Below are 23600 nucleotides of genomic sequence, written 5' to 3'. Positions count from 1 at the left end.
GATCAGAAATTTGTCAAAAAATGTTTTAGTACGACTTTGGTAAGCTACGAAGCTGCACCACTTGATGGACTGTTGGAGTATTACGGATACTGTAGTCAGGAGCCTCCCAGGTGTAACAATCAAGTTTAACATCCAGGCATCCATGAAAACAGAATTTATGAAATTTAACAGAGTTAGAAGTTAGAAGAAAGTCTGGCTGCTTGGAAGTAAGATATAAAGAATTAGGGACAAGAGATGGCTCAAGACTTTTGTACAATGTTGTACAATGAAATACACTGGTGGGGAAATTATGCCCAAAAGCTCCATACAAATATTTAATATAACTGCTTTTTTATTGTTTTTATTTAACTGTTTCTTACCTTCTTTTTTATGTACCTGTTAGGCATGTTAGATATCACATACTATGTGACTGATACCAAAATGTATTTGGCATGTTTGTTTGTTTTATGAGAAAAGAGACTTTTAAAATTGTAACCTTAGAATCTAACCTTATATAACATAAGCCACTTCAATACCCAAGTTTTGTGCTGTGCTGGTTTGAATTGAATCTTATGTAATGCATTTTTCTTTGACATTATGGAGTAATTTTCGTTGCCGTTTTCTAAACCAACCATCACTGAGCCAGTGAAGCGGCTTGAAAAAGAAGAACAGCAGGAAGCAGCAGAGATGTGGAGCAGGCCAGAATTGCACGGATATCTTCCTGTCAAACTCGATAGGACTTTCTTTGGGTTCATTTCTGTGTTATGTCATAGAGAGATAATAACCAGCAGCATTGTTTCTCTGAACCAATGAACCAAACACACATCCACCAATCCAAATAAGATCAGTGTGTGTGTGTATTTGTGTGTGCTGCTTTAGGACTGTATGGGCCACAAGTACCATGTCAGCACATCACAGAAGGCGGCTCGTTCTTAAGCAGAATATTTATTTATTTATTAAAATTACTTAGTTGATGAGAAGTTATGCTGTGCATGCCCATCTTATCCTCTGGGGATGGCTTTAGGGTATCTAATTTCTGACTGCCCCACCTTTAAGGAAAAAAAGACAACACCAACATTCCTTCCTCTTTCATCTTAGATGCAGGAAATGCCGATGATGCCCTGTGATGTGAATCAACAGAGCAGTGGAGCTTAACTAAGGAAGGTCTCCGTTCAAAATTGCCGCGTAAATTTAAAGTTACCAAAGATGTGGTTCTTGCTTGGACCACAAGCCAGTTTCAGTTAACGAAGTAACCAGTGAGTTCTTTTGAACATGAGAAGCAGAAAGAGCTGTTCTCTTTTCTTAGTGGCATTTTTCATCTGAAGCACAAACACATGAACACTTTTGTGATGCTCAAAGCTCTTTGGAGGCTCTTAAAGTTGGTAACATCTGCTGCCTATACATGGGTTCAAACGGCTGATGGACATTTTAGGCAAACTGCTGACAGGCGGATAATGAAGCTGTTCCCTGTTGATGCCCCTCATCTTCTCTGCATGCCACATGAGTAAGGTAACCAGGATGGTTCTGTACAGACCACCAGGGTGAAGCACGGACAGCCACAGTGACACAAAACACTTGAGGGAAACCGCATTAACATCATGTTCAGTTTACATTGTCTCTGGCTTTGCTTAACGTCCTGCTGATGTTTGAAAGACTATTAGCATAAACCAGAACCATTCAACTCAAGCCGACTTTAGACATTTTTCTTTTCCTGAATCTGAGGAAACCGACATGAAATCAGTCACTCCTAACTCAAGAGGTTTGCTTTATGTGTGTTTTAGTGGGCACAGTAGAAAACTTACCAGACAAAAGAAACCGGTTAAATAACAAAGACGGCTGGTTCATAAAGACGCATAACGAGTAGTGTAAATTCCCCCTGAGACTGTGTGGACAAAGGGACAGTGTGTGCATCCTGGTAAATGAAAGGAAAGCTCAGTTTCATTACCCTGCAGAAGGGCTAAGAATGTGTGTAATTTCAGCATGCTTGGACAGCATGTAGATCCATCAGTGATAACTGGCTCCAAGACTAATAAAGACCTAATCTGAAACTAAGGAAAGCACATGTTTGACCAGAAGAATGCATTTCAAAGTCAAACATAGACATAAATTATTGCATTGTTGGTGTAGAGTTTCAAGATTGAGCATGAGATTTCACCTGGTGAGGCTACAACCGAACTGAAGCAGGTGGAGGTGGTTTTCATTTTATAATAATAATTGGGACTTAATGATCCTTGATTACCAAGCAGTTCCTGGCTACCTGTCTGACGAGTATTATACTTTCTGTATCCATGAGTCCACTAGAGTCTGCATAGAGCCATGCCATGTAAATTTCATTATCAGATGGTGAACAGAGGATCCGTGCAGCTTTAGGCCTACCTGCTTAACCCTGACCCTGCCCTTTTTTTTAAACAGACTCATCTTTGGAGAATTTACATTAGAAGCAGACTTCAAAGAAGTATAACAGAAGCAACTACATGTCTGTCGGGTCTCCACCTGTCTGTGTCCAAAACTGAGTATAATTGAACCAATAGTAATACCTAAGTTGTACCAGGAATGTAGAAATTGTAGAAACACTTTCTTTTTGTGCCAATTTTAACCAACAAACTGCTTTTGCCAGTACAGTAACAGGCATACAAGCAGCTCCACAGACCAGACAGACGTTTTGATTAATGGAGACATTGGTCATATTAAACACTTAAATGACTTTTTCTCTGACCTGCTGTGTTTGCATAGGAGTGTTAACAAAAGACCTATTGGTTTTTCTAACCTGCCCCCATCCATAGAGTACCACCCTTCCTGACACACACACAAGCACTGTGCAGTCACCTACTTACTGTTATCTTCATATCAGCATTCTCCTCATACTGGACCCGCTTTCCCTCCATCTTCTCTCTCTCACACACACACACACACACACACACACACACACACACACACACACACACACACACCCATCATAACACTGCAGCATATCAGCAGCGCTGCCGTTCTCTCCATGTCGCCTGTATTATTGCCCAACATACACTCTGTTTTCCTAAGAGCCAGCCAGGAAATGAGTTTTATAAAGCTGGAAAGCAGACATGCACAAACTTATACATGCACACAGACACACACAGAAAATCCCAAACATCCTGAAGAGACTAAGTGGGGCCAGACAAGCGTTCAACCTGACACACACACACACTTTTTTTGGAAGAACAATACTACTGCTTCAACCCCGCTGCCCTGACTACCGGCCATTGGAAATGGGAATTTCAGAATCAGTGGGAGTGGTGCTATCAGAATACCTTACAGGGCACCTAAACAATGCAGTTATTCCTGCAGCGGAGCAACAAACATTATTAGGCCTTTGATAAGGCCTTTAAAGCAGCCCTCCTTGGCACACAAAGGGTTTGTCACAGGAAGCTGCAGGAAACTACCCACAGAGAATGAGAAAATAAAAAGGTGTGTGCATCAGAGAAAGTGCTTTTTCACACAGAGATTATGTGTTTGATATTTTTATAACTATGAGAACAAACTATATAATCTCACAGGACACTTCATTAGTTACACCTTATTGGTATCAGGTTGGACCGCCTTTTGCCTTCAGAGGGGCTTTCATTAGTCGTGGCTTATTTCAGGAAACATTCCTCTGAGATTTTTTTCCATGTTGGTATGACAGCATCACAGTTGCTGCAGATTTGTCGGCTCCACATCCACGAGGTGAATCCCCTGTTTCTCCACATCCCAAAGTTGCTCTATTGGACGGAGATCTGGTGACTGCGGAGGCCATCTGATTACAGTTTAAGAAAGCAGTTTGAGATGATTTGATCTTTGTGACATGGTGTGTTATCCTGCTGGAAGCAGCCACCATAAGATGTCACGCTGTGGTCATAAAGGGATGGACATGGTCATCTACATTACTCAGCTAAGCTTAAATGATGCTCAGTTCATACTAACAGGCCCAAAGTGTGCCAAGATAATATCGCCCACACAGTATCATCTTGAAACTTTAATCCAAGGCAGGATGGATCCAAATGTTCATGTTGTTTACACCAAATTCCGACCCCACCATCCAAACGTTGCAGCAGGAACAGACAAGGCAACATTTTTCCAATTTTCCATTTTCCAAATTTTGATGAGCCTTTGTGTCACGCCCAACCAGCTGCGGCACACGGCCACCCCTCCCTCAGCCTGGTCCTACTGGAGGTTTCTTCCTGTTAAAATGATTTTTTTCCTTCCCACTGTTGCCAAATGCTTGCTCATAGGGGTTGTTTGATTGTTGGGTTTTTCTCTGTATTATTGCAGGGTCTCTACCTTAGAATATAAAGTGCCCTGGGGGCTCAAAGTAGTCTCGCTAGTCTCATCTGACCTCTAAAATCAACAATCAACATTTTCACCCAGAGAACTTCCACTCACTGGATATTTTCTCTGTTTCAGATCATTCTCTGTAAACGTTTGAGATGGCTGAGTGGGAAAATCCCAGCAGATCGCCAGTTTGTGAAATATTCAGACCAACAGGTTTGGCACGAACAACCATGCTATCTTGGCTGTGCAAACTTTGCATTGATGAGAGTGTTAAGGGCAACTGAAACAAGAAAGCTTGAGCTCAACCAAAAACAACCAGCTTAGTGTCTTGATGTGTGCTCAATCATCCGGGTAAGGAAATCCTAAAAAGTTGATGAGACTGTAGAAGTCACCTGAATGAGTGATGAAACATTTCTCCCACTGAGAACATCCAAATGAACAGATTCCGCTTCTTGGGAACCAACTTAGAGACATTAAAATGCTCTGTAACATTTACTTCCTGATAAGGAAGTTGTCAATAGGTAGGTGTCAAACTATTTATGCTCCATGAAGCTGATTTTTTTAAAGAAGCTTTTGAGGAGGACAGGGAGCACCTCAGAATTATGAGCCTGTATGATAATATTTTCAACACAAAAGCATGCCTTACACCTTTAACCCCGGGTTGTGCTGGCAGCTTGTGCAAGTGCTACCATAAAAGTGTGTTATTTTACTGATATTTATGTGATGAATTAGTCTCTTGCAGCAATGCACGGATCAGATATTTTGTAGCCTCTAGGCTTCTGCTCATAGTTTATCTAATGGAACAGCTGGGTTGAGGTGGCACGAGCCGGCACCTCTTTGTTTTAAAAGCTCGCGGGGAGCAGACTTCTGATCAAAAACACAGGTTAAAGAGGTGAAAAAAAGCTTGATTGAATCCAGAGAAGTGGGAAATGGAAAATAAATCCTATACGGCCAACACGTACTCTGGAAGTGATCTAAATGTACTGGTGGAACGAGTTTCTGTTCTCTCAGGTAGTTTTACTGAACCCTACACACATAACGTACAGGAATCCTGATCACTGAGGGGCTTGGGTCACGCCATCGTGTGATGACCTCCGTGACAAAGCCAGAACATAGACCTGTGATTGCAATCATGTTGGTTTTTATCCAGCATGTTGTTCCAGTGTTAAACAGTGTGTCGTAATTTTCCTCTCTGGACACTGGAAGCTAAATTGAGGTCACTGAAAGCAACAGAGCCAATTTTTGTCCCCAGGCTAAAATATTTTCCATTTTGTGCAAAAATCTAGCCCTTTGTGTAACTTCATGAAACTCACGCCAGACTTTTAACATACTCAACTACAGCTATTCTTCTTCTGTATTTTATTCTGAATCCCAGAGTGTCAGTATTACTTTTTGTTCTACCAACTTAAAGACTGATGTTACCATTATCAAAGCATGAAAACTCATGTCATGTCAACTTCGAGTGCATTCTTTGAAGATGTAGCAAACTCTTTCAGTCTCATTTATTTATAATTCAATATTTCCATCCATCTATTTATTCTCTTCTGCTTATCCTTATCAGGGTTGTGGGGGGCTGGAGAGGCGGGGTACACCCTGGACAGGTCGCCAGTCTGTCGCAGGACTAACATTTACACCAGGGGTGGGCAACTCCAGGCCTCGAGGGCCATTCTGGCATAATTTTGCCTGGATATTTGACTAGTCTTCTTGGCAGAATTGGTAGAGTTCATTTAAATTACTTGTTGTTCTGTTCAGCTTTTTAAGCTTTTAAGAACAAGCGTTACTGAAACTTTAACAATGGCTCCATGTTATCTAAATGTTTGTCGTTACAGTGAGCCAGCATACATACCAGTGCTGTGACATGGAAGAGTTTAAATGGAAAACATCTGTTGTCGAAATCTGTGCTTTTCAAAAAAATTGAAAAACAAAACCAACAGGGAAATGGCTAAAATTCCTCACTTGAGGCTGGCACCAAAGCAATTTAGCCCCCATAGACTGTCATGTTTAAATGCCCAAGTTTACAGCATCAAAAAACATTTTTACAGCATGGAGGAAGAAAACGTTTAAGCCTCTGTGGTTAGTCTCACCCTGCATAACTTCTGTGCAGCGGGCAAAATATTTAAGATCCATCCGTGTGCGCATTGGAAGGGCTTACAGTTAGAAGCATGGCTGATTTTACTGACAGGTATCTTGACAGAGTCTGCCAAGCCTCACCTTTGCTAATGTGAGTCACTCACCAGTCCTGCAGACCTTCCAAGAAGTTTCTTGTTGAAGTTCAGCTAAAGTGAGAAAAAAATCTATTATTTCATTATGTTGCTGTGCACAAATTATTAGAGTCTTCACTCTAGTTCAAATATAACATCTGGCTCCAACAAAACAACATGGCAACAACCATAACGGTGAAACTTGGGCTTCACAATGTGAATATATGGTGGCTATGTCCACGGGTTAAAGCCCGTTTCTGTGATGCGTTCATGGTGCAGATGCTAAGTTACTTTCGCAGTAACTTTAAGTATCTAGCTAGCTAAATGAATTTGAAAGATTGTTTTCAAAAGAACTATGCAAGTGACAGGTGCCAGACTAGAAATTGAAATATAACTATCATCATTCAGTTTGTTAAATCAGATACTGAAGCTTTACATGATGGTGAAGTTTATAGAGATCCATATGTTGGACTGATAACAACTGGTGGCGATGTTACATCAAGGATAGCAGACATTAATGTAGACATGCATTTAAGTCAGAAATGTTGGATTTACTCAAATATGCTTGCTAGTATAGCGTCCAGGGACTAGAGAATCAGCCTTACAACTTGTGAAACATCTGCCTATGGGCTTATATATTGTCAAATTCAGTAGAGTAAATCGCCAAAGAGCTGGAGCACAGGTCAGCTGATCATAGACTCACACATTTCTATTATTTCAGAGTAATTAGTTTCCTCCTCCCTCACCACTACATCCAGTGTTAGGGTTCCACCACTTGCCAAATCCCACTTCAACCACTGGTTACATTTTCTTGCTCTGTTCATTCAAACAGGCCTAGCAGACATTAAAATAACCTGAAACATGTCAATCATCTACTGTGACAGAATTCTCATCAGGAAAAACTTTATTTTGAAGATGATTAGAAAGGGAATTTCAGAATTACTACATCTGTGCAAAGCACAACGTAATACCTTACGTTTTAGGAAGACAGCACATGCACTGCTTGCTTTATTACTGTAAAATGAGCAGACTGATGACTTTAGCTCGACACAAATGGACTAAATGAGGTTTAAATCAATCTGCCAAATGCTGATGAGTGACCAGTCCTGCCAAGAGTTCCTCATGTCTAAAAATGTGCTTTCGGTGCTTGTTTTTATAAACAGTTACAAGACAGAAATATGGCACAGCTTAAAAATCTGCAGGTTTAGCTGAATGTTTGGCCGGGGATCAGGATGACATGTTGGCTGTAACATTTTAAATACTGTGACCAGAAAAATACAAGCATCTGCACACTGTAACGCAATCCAGGCCAACACCGTAATAAATATTATACCGTTAGAGAGACGTTGATTTAGCTTTATGGCGATGGTTGTATTAAATTATAGTGCAGCCTGTGCTTTCCATGCCTTCACATTGATTTTGCCTGGTTGAAACAAGCAGCACCGTGTATCAACATGAAAACTGGATGGAAATCGTGTTTAAAATACATCTGTTTGCACTTTTTCTCTACGGAGGGTGTGCCTGCTAAACTCTTAGTAGGCCTCATATGTGAGAAGTGCTGTATTTTACTAAAACAGGTCTCACTGGCGCAGTATTTGTTTCTTACTTTATTTTTTTGATGTGAAGCGGAAATGTTGCAGAATAGATTTGATCAAGATTATGAGCCCATTGAGGTTTTCCACCATAAGCATCTTCAGTTTATTTAGTGCAGGAAATATTGTAATTTATTAAATATATTTGTCATCTCATTGCCCCTCTCTGCTTATTACTCACTGCTGTAGCATCTGTTCAAAAATTATTTCAGACTGTTCTGAAGTTTTCCCAGATTTCAGTTCCACAAACAACCAATGAGCTTTATTTGTGCCACAATCCATCACGCCTGCCACTCAGTTAATGAACAATGCCACTGTGACCAATCCACTCGACCGTGGCACCGCGCTGCCCTTAGCTATTTCTCTTTACAAACATTTTTCATGCTGTAATAATCATACTTTTTGCAATGTGGCTTAAAATCTATGCAATACTTTTTTCTTTGTTTTGCATTGGATATTTTTTCTTGATGTTTTTTCCAGTCTTTTCAATAATGTGAGCCAGATTTACATTGCAGTAACCCCAAGTCAAGTTTATTTTCATACCATACACCATTGTACAGAAACTCTACATGCTCCCCACACACTTCGCCTGCTCCCGGTCTGGATGTTATTTAGCCTTTCCAAAACACTCTGCAGATGTGTTTTAGTAACCTGAAGTCTCGTGATATTTGATGGATGAGTAGTGGCTACGTGGCTTTTTAACAGCAGTCCCATGTAGTCATATCTATAAAAAAAAATTTTGTTTGTTTTGACTTAGATCATAGAGTAAGACCAAGACCTTATAATATTGACCTTATAATATTATAAAGAGAAACCTCTTAAACAAGGATCTGGCTGTGGAGGACCAAAGCTGCCGAAATTATAATTATATATATATATATATATATATATATATATATATATATATATATAGAATAGAATAGAATAGAATTCAACTTTATTGTCATTGCACATGCACAGGTACAGGGCAACGAAATGCAGTTTGCATCCACCCAGAAGTGCTTTAGTGATATAGATATATTACAATATATATTAGCAATAATATAGATATGTGAGTATATTACAGAAATGGGTCTATTATGGTATGTTATAATGTACACGGTATGAAGTATGTTGTGAATATTCTATAACTATAAGTATGTACAGGCTGTAGTGAGTACAAGCTATGTACAGGATATGAATATAAATATGAAAAACTATACAGAATATGAAATAAATAACTTTACAGAATCTGGGATATACAGCTATACAGAAATGGGAACTATGCAAGTTGTAAACAGTTGTAGGATTAAAAATTATCGAATGTACAGAATGATTATTTACACAGAGCTATACAGTAGTATAGTAGTATATATATATATATATATATATATATATATATATATATATATATATATATAAAAAATACTATAAGGATACAAAATGGAAACAAAAACCAAAGAAAAAAAAGGAAAACTATAGATAGACATTAATTAGTGTATGAACAAAGATAAAAATATATATATTTTTAAACTATATATAACCTATGTATTAATTTTTCGGTTTAAAAAAAGAAAGTAAATCGAAAATATTGGTAGATTTACATAAGTTAAAATAGATATATTAATTCTGCTATATAGTACTGTGGAAAAGTCTTGAGCCAACCATAATTTCTTTATATTTTGTTTGGAAAATAGGAAATAGGTACATTAATTAATTGAAATATGTGCAAACGTACATGGAAGTATAGTATATGAGGCAAAAATAGTTTATATTTTCCTTTGTACATTTCTAGCAATAATTGGTATGACCACCTTTATTCCTTAACATAGCCTGAACTCCTTTAAACTTTTAGCCTTCTTGTAATGTTTTTTAAGCAGTCTTTAGGGATAGTTGTCCAGGCTTCTTTAAGGACATTCAACCTGCGTGCCACATTTCGCAGCCATATAGTGGCCTTCATTTTATGTTAACCCGCTGGCTGGCAGTCTAAGCTAGAAGCGTGCAACAACTACCAATATATTTACAATGACTCTCTAAAGCAAAAGTCAAAACATACAGCTCTGCTGTCACTTCTGACAAAAGTGAAGACAGAAAACTAAACAGCAGTGGCGTTTGTAGGGTTACTGAAGTTGGACTAGCTAATGATGTGCTAGCGTGGTGGCTAACTACACAGCTATGGTTAGCATAATATAAACACAGTGACGCTAGAGGATGAACGCTAACTTTTTTCCACTCAATAATCGCATGGCACGATGCTGTAAACGGACCGGAGAACAACTGAGATAATCCATCCACAATGTGAGGTTAGTCATTAATATACTGCTGCATGGGCTGGGCTGTAGTTACACGATAAGGTTTTAACAACTGAGCTTTAAAATGATTAGCGGTAATAAAAACCGAGAGCGGCCGACAGTGATCACTGATTGTTTTTACAGACAGAACAAAATATAAAGCATTAAAACATGTTAAAAACACAACAGTCTTAATAAACGCAGAGTAGTTTGGACCCGGAAGCAGGTTTCATCAAGTCATCACTTAAAGATTGGATATCCTACCTGCTGTGAATGTTTTAATGCACTACAGTTGTTATTATTACACTTGTCACATCCTGTTTATGACAGTTAAAATAAATAACATTCATATAAGAAATAAAATTGTCTCATGTAAACTGTATGTGGTGGTAAATATACTACTGTGAGTGTTAGGGCGGTACTTCAAGAGCCAAATATTTTGTGAGATGGTACTCACTGTGAAAAGTTTGAGAACCGCTCCACTAAAGAAAGCAAAATCCTCCGGACAGCACCTCTAAACATCTTAACGTTGTATAATTATTACTTTCTTAAAGGTAGGACTCATGTGCTGACTTTTTCAAAGGGTAGGAGAGCAACCTAAGCTAGGCAGGAGGTCACTTTAGCTATGAATTTACAGTACATGCTTCTTGTTCGACCCCCATCCTCAAAGACTACACACAGTGGTATCCATTGCTAAAATATCTTGGCCTTAGCTTGTTTCTCATGAGAGGTCAGTTTGTGAGTTACACATCTTTTAGCAGGCAACTGTGGGAAACTCCACCTGATAACCTCAGGTGTGCCTTGCAGGGCAGCACTGTGGTGCAGATTGGATTGCATACACATAGACACTTAAATCACAAAGGCAGTGATTGATCATAAATATTTGCTTACTTTGTACAGCCCTCAGGAAAACAAACAAGTCATCTTTGCATGCTTCCTTTGTTCCTTCTGCACTGATGAACACAGACCCAGACAGGTAAGGCATAAAAACAGAGAGAGAGAGATCTGACACTTTAGGGTGTAGGATGACAACTCAGTTTGGCCTATTACCACATCAAGATGTTTTTGCTGCTTTGTAATGTGCACAGACACAATGGTGAGCCTGGGAACTGGATGACTGATATGACACAAAGAGCAGTAAATGAGGCAAGGAAGCTTATCTTAGAGGAAAGTAACAGAACACAGGAAAGAAAAAGTCAGAGTTATTACGGAAAAAAAGTAGGAAGGAAAGACAATATAAAAGTATAAAGTATAACCTGTGTGTGCGAATGTGTACGTGAGCGTTTTTCAGGTGTGAGAGTGTAGAAGTCATGAGCAGGCAGGTAACCCGAGCCCCATGTGAAGGCTCAGCCGCAGGAACTGAACTCAAGAATACACTGAGTCATTTCTAGCTGGCTACAATACACTCACATTCCCCAACACACACACACACACACACACACACACACACACACACACACACACAGATGCTAAACACTCATGTGCAAAAAGTGAATCCATATGCAGACGCCTACGCACGCATAAACAAATGCTTCCCCTCCATCTTCACGCCTCTGACTTCCTTCTCACAGAGATTATGTGGCCACAAACGAGCTCTGACTCAACTTCGAAGACGCTGAGTCAAGAGTGACCACATGACACCTTTGACACCCGAGGGCCAACGAGGTCATCTAAGCAAGTGGCGCCTAAAGTGGACGGTGACCTCTGGGGGCAGAGGCATCATACATAACAATGTCAGTAAAGTCACGCCTGCAGGTAATTATACCTTTTCGAGTCAAAGGTGGAGTTATTTGCTTAAGTACCCACGACGGCGTTATTTTGTTTAAATACAAACTGTTGCCTAGCAGTTAAAGTGTTTGCTCGCTTAAGCTTTGGCATGCACTTTTCCAGTGTATAAGGAAAAACATGTAAAAGAACTCTAAATATAAATATTAGACAGAGTAAGAAAGTGACCAAGATTATTAGCTCTCAGTCTTACGACAGTTTAAAGCAGGGGTGTCAAACATAAGGCTCAGGAACGAGAAATGGCCTGACAAATCTGTTGAAACGGCAGTTCTTAAAATCTGACATTAAGTCTTAATCTCAGGGATTAAATGTGTAGTTAAACAACGTTACGCTAACAGAAAGATGATCTTTACTCATCCAGCCCATTTCATAGCAAAGTTGCCCGAGTATGACCCTCGAAGTAAAATGAGATCAACATCACTCGTATAAAAGATGGATGTAGTCACTGTGACCTCACCCACTGGTGGAAAAACAGTGATCGCAGGCATTTTAATTGTGATTGCCTGGAGACAGGTTGCCTCCCACCCTTAGAACTGAAGAAGCTTCTCGGATGAGAGGTGAAACATCTTCAAGCAACTCAAAGAAGTCCAGACGCTTTTCTTACCAAGCTCCTTAGACTACGATGACCTGGATGACTGAGAACCTTCACAGACATACTCCCACCAGGTGACCTATAAAATTGTCTTGCGATCAAAAGTGGCGGTCCAGAGGTTGAGGGCGTCACGAGGCAACTCCTAATTTTTCCTTGTAACAAGGAGGATGGTGTGCATTTCTTACTCTAGTATGACCGAACCATTGGCGAAGTCTCGTAACGAGTCCTCAGGTTGACCATTTTTTAAAAAATGGATGTGACGAGGATCTAAGTGAGATGGATGTAATCTCACTGGATAACAACCTGTGGTTGACAGATTTGCTGGATAAGGCCTTTTTTTTTACCTTATCAGCGCTGCTCTCTTGTCACAGAGTTTCAGATTTGGCCAAGTATTATGCCCTTTCTGATGAAACACCAGTCTTACTTTCACACTCTATCAATGACCAAAATGAACAAAATTTACTTAGTTTTTAGATATCAAATAAGACAAGTGACTAAGAACACTTTAATTATTACTTTATGTACTTAGCAATCAAGCCAGAAGCCAGTTTTCCCGTAGGCTTCTGTAAGAAACACAAGTGTTTTTAAAATTACAGACATCGCCCCCTGCTGACCATTAAAAAGAAGGTGGCGTTGCTGTAGCTCCTGCAGGGGTCATATCCTCGCCCTCTTTTCCTGCGCACTCTACTGACCTGTCATAAAAATAAAGGTTAAATGCCTCAGTACATATTATGAAGGACTGAAATCACCAAATAAACACAGAACTTGGTTTTTAAAAAAGTATTTACAGTACTGTGCAAAAGTTTTTGGCAGGTGAGGAAAAAAAGATGCTGTAAACAAAGAATCCTTTGAAAAATGGAAGTGATAATCATTTATTCTCGTCATTCAACAAAATGCAGTGAAAGAACAAAAGTGAAATCTGAATCAATTCAGTATTTGGTGTGACCAGCCTTTGCCTTTAAAGCAGCATCAATCCTTCCAGGTACACTTGCACACAGTTTTTGAAGGAACTTGGCTGGTAGGTTGTCCCAAACATCTTGGAGAACTAACCACAGATCTTCTGTCTCTTCATGTAATCCCAGACACACTCCATGATGCTGAGATCAGGGCTCTGTGGGGGCCATACCGTCACTTCCAGTACTTCTTTACACTGACAATAGTTCTTAATGACTTTGTCTGTATGTTTGGGGTCATTATCCTGCTGCAGAATACATTTGGAGCCAATAAACAATCTTTTATATTTCTGAAAGCATTCTTTGTTTTTCTTTGTTTACAGCATTTTTTTCTCACCTCCCTAAAACTTTTGCACAGTACTATATTTTATCTTCCATCATATTTTTTAATCAATTACTGCTTGATTTATAATTACTGATTGCATTAGTTATATTTGCATTTTTCAATCAATTGCCAGCAGTGAAACCAAAGTGGCACCGCACCCATGCAATTTTAAATCACTGTTCTCCAGGACCTATGTGAGTATTTTCAGGAGAAATTTCTACATTTCTCTTTCAAATCTATGAGGTTGTGTCTGGACTGATTGTAAATAGTTAATGCACATTTCCATTTAAAGTAAAAATGCTTAGATGTTTAAAATGTGCATGTCAATAGAGTTTCAACAGATGTGGTATTTTCAGTGATTTATTGCTGTTTATCACCATAGTATCAAAACTTGATTTAGTTCTAAATTGATGGCAGACTGAATCCATCTTATTGTCATTTTAGCACCAAAGTCACTTTGAAGACAATACGAATGAAGGTGTTGCAGACCTGGTCTCAAGCTTCAGCGCTTGTGATGTCAAAGAAAACATGATCGCATGTTCATTGCACACGGCCGCAGTAATTCGCTCTTTTGCCTACTGGGACCTCATCAAATCGTTGGCAGTTTTGGTCCTCCACAGTTATGACTGAGTGAGATGTATGTCAGTCAGTTTCTATTTGTGACCAAAGAAAGCACAGCCAGGATGGAGTATTCTTAAAAAAAAGTCAGGCACTTTGTTAATAGTACAGTAAAAACGATCAATTTATCTTAAACCATTGTCTAGCCTGTTGCACAAGCTTTTCTGTCCGCCGATCAATAACCAGCCAGTCTCCTGAAGTTATCATATTTTGGGTCTTGTGCCGACACCATAGACCTCTCCCTACCCACTTCACATCATTTATAAGACAGGAGAAGTTGAAAGTGCTTCCACGTGATGTGAAATGTGGCTCAAATGAATAAATATTGATTTAAATTAATGCGGCTTTCCTACTCAGTTACCATCCAACACTATATATGCCTCCAACATCAATCATCCACACCAGCTTATATATGCAGAGGTAAACCAAGCTACAACCATGTATTAGCCAAAATCCTTTAGAAAGGTAATGCATAATTACTCTAAGGGACTCGTGTATTGTCCAAAATGAGTCACTTTTTGCATCTAAGCCATGAAATAATCAGTAACGAGGTCTCCGTGCTTAGAATTAAAGTCTACAGTTCATTTTCTGGTCATTAAATGCCCGTTTCTCTGGTGTGATCCCCTGTATGTGTCTATTCTGCACTATTTTGCAGGCAAATCGAAGCTCATTATCAGTGACCAGCATGTTAAATTAACTGAAATGGTAGGAGCTTCGAACCTGCCGTCTCTCTGGCACCAGCTCATAAAAAGAAATCAAAAAGCAAGCAAGCAGCAAGTTTCTCTTACAGCTCAATTGGAAACAGATGCATCGATACAGATCCGTCCAAATACTGGCAGGGGATGTACCACGCCAGAGTCAGGTGGGACGTGACGTAGATGAACGCTGGTGCTTTTATGTTTCAATCAGGCTGATTTTAGAGTTTAAATCACCATCATCATCATCATCATGGCGATGATCTTGTTTAGGGTAATGATGTTTAAAAGGAAATGGTCAATCACAATCAATAAAGCTGCTGCAGCAGTGGGCCAACCAAAATACAGTGGTAATGAGACACTCATCTCATCCCTGTATATAACAAAAGCATTCATTTAACTAGTTTTAAACACTTATATAAATGTGCTGAGAGCGATTCGATGAGCTGCAGACTCTGATATACACGGAGTGATAAAGGGATCTCAGAGCTCACCACTCCCTGCAGTTATGCTGCTCATAAAACTGGACAGTGATGAGTAAATCATCCTCCCAGATCCTTCTGGTGGATGCAGGTGAGAGCAGAAGCATTCTGTAGGTTACAGCTGTACATTCATCACGGGCATGAAAATCATGGTAATTTTGGGCATTTAAAGATTGATTTGAACTGTTCTTTTTCATTGCCTTTAACAAACAAGAATTGGGTGCAAAAGCTTGAAGTTTTTTTGGATTTTCTATGATCCACACAGCATCAAAAGACTGCATCTTTGTCTCGACTGAGAAAACGTTTCTCCAGAAAGCATTTGGCTTCTCCATGTGGGCAGCTGCAAATTTCAGTCAAGCTGGAAGGTGCCGATTCTCTGTGGACAGCGATGCTGGCGTTCCAGCCTTGAGGGTGTCTCCGGAGATCTTCCTATTTTATGTAAATCTACCTTTCTCCAGCTTAGATCGTCCCGAGTTCCTTGGACTTTTCCACTGTTCTGAATGTTGGTCAGTGACTGCTGTCAAACAAATCCCTTTCATGCTGACAAAGAACTGTCAGTTGTATGTTAAGTTCATTGAAGTGACCATTGCTAAGATTTGGCTCTATATAAATACAACTGAATTTTAATAGGCATTGTCATAGTTAAACACACACTTTAGAACCTGTATCTATATGCATGTACATTTGTACGATCCTGTGTGGACTGGAAAAAATCCCAAATGAATTCTAAGATGTTCACCCAGTGTGTTTTTTTTTTTTAACATTACATTTTTATGCATCTCTGTCTTTGTATTTCTGAAGGCTCAATAAACATCGCTAGCTCACAGGGTTCGTTCCATTTTAAAGTCCCATTAAGTCAACATAACGTACAGGATTTCTAGCAGGTGCTTGTTCCCAGGACACATGATGGTTTCTCTAAACTTTCACCATTACTTTATGTTTTTACTGGCTGCAGAGAGCAGCCTGTGAGAAAAAAGAAAATCAATTCACCATCTAAACAAAGCGCTCAGAGAGGAGGTGAAACTTTACGAGTCCCGGGCCGCCAACATTTACAGGGTAGCACATGAAGTTCAAACTGACCTGCTGAATTTCTGAAGAGTTAAAAATAGCCCAGAATAATATTATTCTCTGGATGGTGATATAACGTCTGAGATAATATGAGCTGCTTCCCCCTCTCCATTCAGACTCGTATGGAGGACCAAAGCTGCCAAAAATTCAAAACAAAGAAAGAAATGAATGAACCTGTAATTAATGTAATATGCCATGAGACACTTGAAATAAACACCAGTTAGCTCATAAAATGGTTTCTGTTAGCCGTTGTTTCCTTTCTATAATTTTGTGCTAAGCAAAATAAAAAAGAATAAGTTTGGAGAAATAAACTGGGTTGGGGGAAATCCGTACTATGACTGGTACGTAGCAGCCAGCCTGCTAATCAAATATACTCGATTAACTGATCAGCAATAAGGAGCATTCAGCCATGTGTTAACACAAAGCAGCGATCTTCTTAGGAGTGAACATTCAGCAAACTCACTCCTGAGATCCTTCACTGTGAAATGCTCTGAGAAAATGTAAAAGAACAAAGAGCCAGACTCCACAGGCCTCAGTTAGTTCATGATTGTCAAATTAGAAAATGCCTGAACAAATACGACTTGTTTGGAAAGGTTGGCAGGAGAAATAATAAATCTGAATAAACCACAACACTTCTGGAACAATGTGATTTGGCCAGATGAGACGTTTGTGGAGTGGAGACGTTTAACCGTAATGAACGGCAACAGGTTTGGCAAAAACGAAACACAGCACATCAGCCGCCAGGCACGCTGGTGGAGGGCTGGTGATTTGGCCTCATTTCGCAGAACCTGTCAAATGTGAGACCGCCTGTCTGACAGCTGAAGCTTGGTTGAAATCAGGTCATCCGACAGGACGATGATCCCAGTCACAGCAGCAAATCTACAACAGAATGGCTGAAAAAGGAAAGGATCAAGGTGCTGCAATGGTCATGTCCAAGTCCAGACCTGGTTAAAATGCTGATAAACAAACCCAAAACAAAACCCTAAAATAAAGAAGAGAGGGCCATGGGATGCATTTAGTCCTGTGAGAACATTTTATAAATTAACACAATTATTTTAAAATGTTGAGGTGGGTTTAATGGCATACAGATTCATTTACGGAGTAATATACTTTGACATCACCGTTAATGCCTAAATTCAGCTTCAAACCTGATTAAACTAAAATTTGAACAATTATCATTTTCCGTTCATTTGAAAATTGTTTGCGTGGTTAGTCATCGGAAGAATTGTGCCTACATGACGTCTTTGAATAGAACAAAGATTCACCTCACTATTACCTGACAGAAGAAAAAAAAAATCTTATATTTCAGAGGACCAGAGCAGCAGCTGTTTCTCATTTTTGATCAAGATTCTTTGATTAGCTGCAGCTGACATTTTCCACTGGATCAGTTTCAGTTTGGCTTTTTAGGAAAAACTGAGAAAAAAAAAAGTAAATTCAGAGAACTAAAATTCGTGTTCTGATCACCGACGAAAACAAAAACACGTTTCAGTGAGAGATTTGCTCGAATCGGAGCTTAAAAAATATATAAATAAATGAAATAAAGATCAGGTGAGTACGAAATGCAAACAAGACATCAGTCAAAGTGATGAGGAGCTAAAACAAAGAAGACAAAACACAACTTTAATCAGGGGAATAATTTAGTAGAGTGAACAATTTTACATTTACATAAATTAATTCACATCATGATTTTCTTTTAACCCTTCCACAACAGCCTGGAAATGCTCCTCACCTTCTATAAGGAATGACATGGTTTCCGATGACTATATACGCTGTTAACATAACAAAACTGTCTGCATGGCAGGACAGCGCTGCATAGTTCCCAGGCTGGAGCTGTATCACAAAACTCAAACATACGACGAAAAAGAAAAGAAAAAGAAAAGATGTTTCTAGTGGGTTCCCAGGCTGACGTGAAAGTCTTTGTGGAGTGTACGCTTGCTTGTGTGTGTGTGTGTGTGTGTGTGTGTGTGTGTGTGTGTGTGTGTGTGTGTGTGTGTGTGTAGTCAATCCTGTTCTCACACTCCTGGATCCTTCACCCTCACGGCTACAGGAAACCTCACAGAGGGAGGGAGGTGTCTGCACATCCATCAGCCCAGCTCAAAGTGCTCTGTCTGGGCTCGCTGTGATGGCCCGGAGGCAGGCACGGCGCTCCCAAAACAGCTCTTCATCTTCCCCAATGTCTTCATTTTCTCCTCCTCCACCCCGTCTCCTCTTGTCAGCACCTATAACAGAGGATTAGCTGTTCCTGCCTCCCCCCCCCCCCTTCCTCCCAGGTGTGAGAATCGAGATGGCAAACAGAGGAGAGAGAAGTGGCCTTTGGGGTTCTCTGAAGGTTTCCTCACTGGTTTGAAAATGAGGAAGGAAATGAGAACAGAAAATGTTGGAAGGTGCAGATGTGAAATATTCCATCGACTTACTTCTGTCCTACTTCCCTCATGATATCGGGTCCAGCACTGTCAGTAAAAGGACGAGTCACTGTTTCTGACAGCTTGTTGTTTTCTTGAAATTTTTTCAGTGGTGTGTGTCGTCATTCGAAGAGCCAAAGTTGCCTTCAAGTTACACAGAAAATAAATTCCATTGTTCTCTGGTCAGCTGTGCAAATGAAGCTCAAGCTTCCTTGGCTCTCTCTCGCCAAAGAGGTAAAGGTGCATTTCATGTAAGTCTACAAGCTGGTGTACCCCCCCCCCCCCCCCCTTCAGCCCACTCTACAGAGGGGCGATTTGGTGGGCGAGGATGAAGAGGAAGGACGGAGAAGATCAGTTGAAGAGGATGGAGTCCGGGTCCCTGTTGGCCATCTGCGCCATGTGTTTAAGTATGTCCTTTTTGGTGATGATTCCCAGCAGCCTCCTGAAAACAGAGACAGAAAAGCAGAACAAAAGTGGATGACTTCAAGTCATTCTTTGATCACCTCGTCATGGAAAACCAGAGAGAGTGACAGAAAGCAGAAACCTTCGCTTAGGCCTGGCCCTCTATCTCGGCACAGTTGATTCAGTTTTATTAAACGGAGCCAGGGCAACTGGCAGAGCACAGCAACATGAAAACACAGAGCAAACAAGTGACTGATCAACAACACGACTCTGCTAACACAAATCTAATTTCCAGTGGTGCTGGTGGTGGGTTGGGGGAGGGGGGGTCAGAGAAATGGAAGCCGTCCACGACATCCGGCGATTAATTGCGCAACGCTCCGAGGACATTTAATCTGCTGCATATTAGCGACAGATGATTTTCAACAGATGGCATAAGCCATTCCTCTTCTTACAAATTAAACGTTGAGATGTCCTCACATGCCAGTCACCATCTGCATCTGAAAGGAGCGAACCACCATCAGCTCACGACGCTCGCTCAATTAAAACCGTTGCAGGAAATTGCTGTTTTTGTATGCACGCTGTGATCTGTGATGACGTGAGGCAGCAACGCCCTGAGGAGTCAGAGAAATGGGCTGAACTGGCTGCAAATGGCTCGATGAAAACTAGATTTTTTGGGGCCACACTATAAGAATCTCCACTCACAGCTCGCCCGACTCCTTAGCTGTGGCTTCGTCGCCTCCCCCAGCATGAAAATCAGATTAAAGAGTCGCTATTTTGACACATGTTAGTGGTCTGTATGGAGCCCTGAAGCTTAAACTCTTTCCCCCATAAAGACAACATCTGACAACCTCCCCAGTATTCTTAATGAGGTTGTGGATACAAGCGGCAGAAATCATCGTCCTTGGGAAGGTGTCTGCGGTGAGAAGCTCAGTCATTTGGCAGGAATTCGAGTACAGCTGGTAGAGGGATGCAGATGAGGTGGTTTGGGCATCTGACTGGGATGCGTCCTACACCTCAGCAGGGCCTGGACATGCTGGAGAAGATCCCTCAACTGACTAAGGGATAGCTTATGCACCCCTCCAGGACAATCTGGAAATCTCTGCTTTAACTGGCGCCCCTATGACCCACACCCCAATAAGCACCGAAATCACTGTTTACAATATATTATATTTTTTTGTTTATCTGTAATATCCTTGATGCTTTAAGCCTACATTTTACTGTGTTATGGAAAAGACATGCAGAGCTGGAGATCTGACAGCCAAGTAGTTGTTTAGTTTAGTTGTAGTCCGTGCAGTCTCAAAATTCAGACGTCTACAAGAACCCTGAATTACTGTTTTTTGGACTAAAGCATAACAATATTCATCATTACATTCAGATTTTTATCCTGAGTCCCTACTACAGCAGCATTGTAAGATTCTCAGTTCAAATAAAGCCTAAGCTTTGGTGCACAACCTCAGCTTACCCTTACTGAAAGAGGCTGTTTTAGCTCTTCGCCCTTTAAGCCACCTTTCGTCTGATTGGCTGTCCCTAGCAAACAGATGTATTCCAGAGCAGGTGGGTGGGGCTTCTGTGAGATCACTATACCAACATCATGCAGAGGTAAAAATAGAAAAACATTTGATGGAGACGTTGTGTTTAAAGGGGCTTGAAGCCTGATCTTCTAGCTCCCAGGGATTATTTCTAAATACACTGACCTCATCATTAACATTCACAACTGCAGCTGTATGTGAATTATATCATATTATATTTTTTAGATGAAATATAAATATTTAACAAACAGATAATATTGAAAAGCTTAACAGGTCCACTTTAATGTAAACAACTTCATCCTCTGACCAAAACAAAAAAGCCCAACACAAGCAGCTTTTACATCTTTCTTCCACCCACACAAACATCCCAGCGCTGCTTCTTTAATCATCTGTTCAGAGAAACACATGTGACAGGACTGTCTTTCACTCATAAATGCTCGCGTGAAGATGTGAATTTGACAAATGAGAACAAGATCAAAGAAATCTGAGCACAAAAAAAAAAAAAAAAAAAATGAAAACAAGGCAAAACCAAGTCTAACGAAAACATTGTGGCAGTGAGGATGTTGTTGTTTTGGCTTGTTTTGCAAAATAAACTTAAGCTGACACATGAAAAACAAAAGCAGATCGAGGTTTTGTTTTTTGTTTTTTTAAATTTCAACACAACAAATACCGAGTCAACCAAAAATGACTTCCACCTAACTAGGCAACCTTGAACTAAACATAGCCTGGGAAAATCCCTTTGTTGCAGGTGAGAGCGATAAAATTAACATCTCGTAGGACCGCAGACACCAGAGTTTGCACTTCATACAGCCTCAAGGTCTGTTTTCTGTGTGCAAACCTTTTTTGTTCCCAGACAATGAGTGATTCATTTCATTTAAAACCTCATCCTGCCCAACCAAGCAGAGCAGACTACAGCTTTCTTTAACCAGTTTCAGTCCTTTCTCCTTCTCACCCCTTTTATGTACCTCTAGTTCCCTCATGTTCCTCTAAGTCCCTGTTTAGCCCAACCCAGAAAAGAAAGAAATTCTACTTTGGGCCCATCTGAGGCCAATGTGTCCTTCAGGAGTCTATGCTTGACAAAGTTACCCACAGGCGGCGAGTCAATCTTAAACCGATCTTTTATAATAAGCTGTTGTGCTGAAGAGCAGCAGCTACATGCCTGAGGGGTTTTTGTTGACAGTTGCTGATTTTCATCTCTTCTGCTCTCAAACTTGGTTTGAATTATTGCTCCACACGTCAGACTCAAGTGGCAGCAGGAAGAAACAGTAAAAAAGGGGGTTTTACACAGGAAGGATAAATTGGTTATACACACTGACAAACAGTGACACTACAAGTATAACGATGTGTTCGGATCAAACCCAAAACAAAGTTTTTGTGTGGTTAGTTATACAGAAAGTACATGCGAAGAATCAAATGGATGCTATGTGAGTAAGAGGTGAATAAGCATCCAAAAATAGTGCAAAAGAAATTGTGTCTCGGGCTGTGTTGTGAAACCTGAGGTTTATTTTTCCTCCCATGCTGCTTAAAATCCCTTGAAAGCACACACCATAACCTAGTGTGTAACTTCATTTAAATGTAAACACAACTCCAATTCCAAGAAAGTATGTATTTACAAATGCACTGCCATCTACTGCATGCTGGTGAACTTGCAGAGTAACACAGACCCACTATACAAAGGTTTAGATGCTGTCGGTGCTGTTGACCCCCCCAAAACAGTTCAGCTTCAGGTGCCACAAACCAGTGGGTGAAGTTACAGTGACATTATCCATCTTAGAAATGACCCATCTTTTGAGACATTTTCAGCTGTTTGACAATCTAGGGTACAAGGTAAGTAAGATGTCACCAAATTTAAACCTATTCATCATGGGCATGAATGCCGTGGTAATTTGGGGCTTTGAATTATTTCTTTGAACTTTTATTTTTCCAGGGTGGACTGAATGTACAGCATACACCTTTAATGACTTTAAAAAACGTTGGGTCTTGTTCCAGACCCCGTCAAACTGTTACCTTACCCTCAGATGACAGAAAATAGGTTAAATATTTTGAAACAACCCAGGAACCACCAAAGCTCCAGCCTGCCATGTACTGGAAATTTGACATGAAATTAGAGACAAAGATTGAGGTATTTTGCCACAAAGACGAGAGGTATGTTTGGAGGAGTAAAGGTGAGGCTTTCAAACCTAAAAACAGTGCACCACCTGTCAAGCATGGTGGTGGTAGCATCATGTTCTGGGCTGTTTAATGGCAGCAGCAATAGCACGAAGTGGCTGGAATAATAATGGGGGAGGAATACTGCCAAATTCTTCAACTTCACCTCAAAGCAACAGCTAGATGTTGGACATGGTTGTTCTAACAGTAAATGATCCCAAACACATATCAAAACAGGTGAACATTATACTTCTGGAATGGCCTTTCCTAAT

General features: G+C 40.3%; 1 protein-coding gene across 4 annotated transcripts in view; it reads right to left on the bottom strand.

The window, feature by feature from the left end:
- Nucleotides 1-18432: 18432 nt before the first annotated feature.
- The window catches only part of clcn5b (Cl-/H+ antiporter 5b), a 44081-nt gene continuing 38913 nt past the window's right edge, over nucleotides 18433-23600 (bottom strand). For all 4 annotated transcript variants that reach the window (XM_085264343.1, XM_085264334.1, XM_085264352.1 and 1 more), the window contains one exon: nucleotides 18433-19691. In XM_085264343.1, the coding sequence (XP_085120469.1) occupies nucleotides 19601-19691 (91 nt within the window). In that variant the 3' untranslated portion in view covers nucleotides 18433-19600. The remainder of the gene's footprint in view (nucleotides 19692-23600) is intronic.

This window comes from Mchenga conophoros, linkage group LG3, assembly GCF_057382185.1.
Source record: "Mchenga conophoros isolate Kocher_MC1m ecotype Shallow Benthic linkage group LG3, M_conophoros_male_GT1.1, whole genome shotgun sequence".
NCBI lineage: Eukaryota > Metazoa > Chordata > Actinopteri > Cichliformes > Cichlidae > Mchenga > Mchenga conophoros.
Note: the sequence above shows the minus strand (reverse complement) of the source record. Positions and strands in the feature narration are given on the sequence as shown.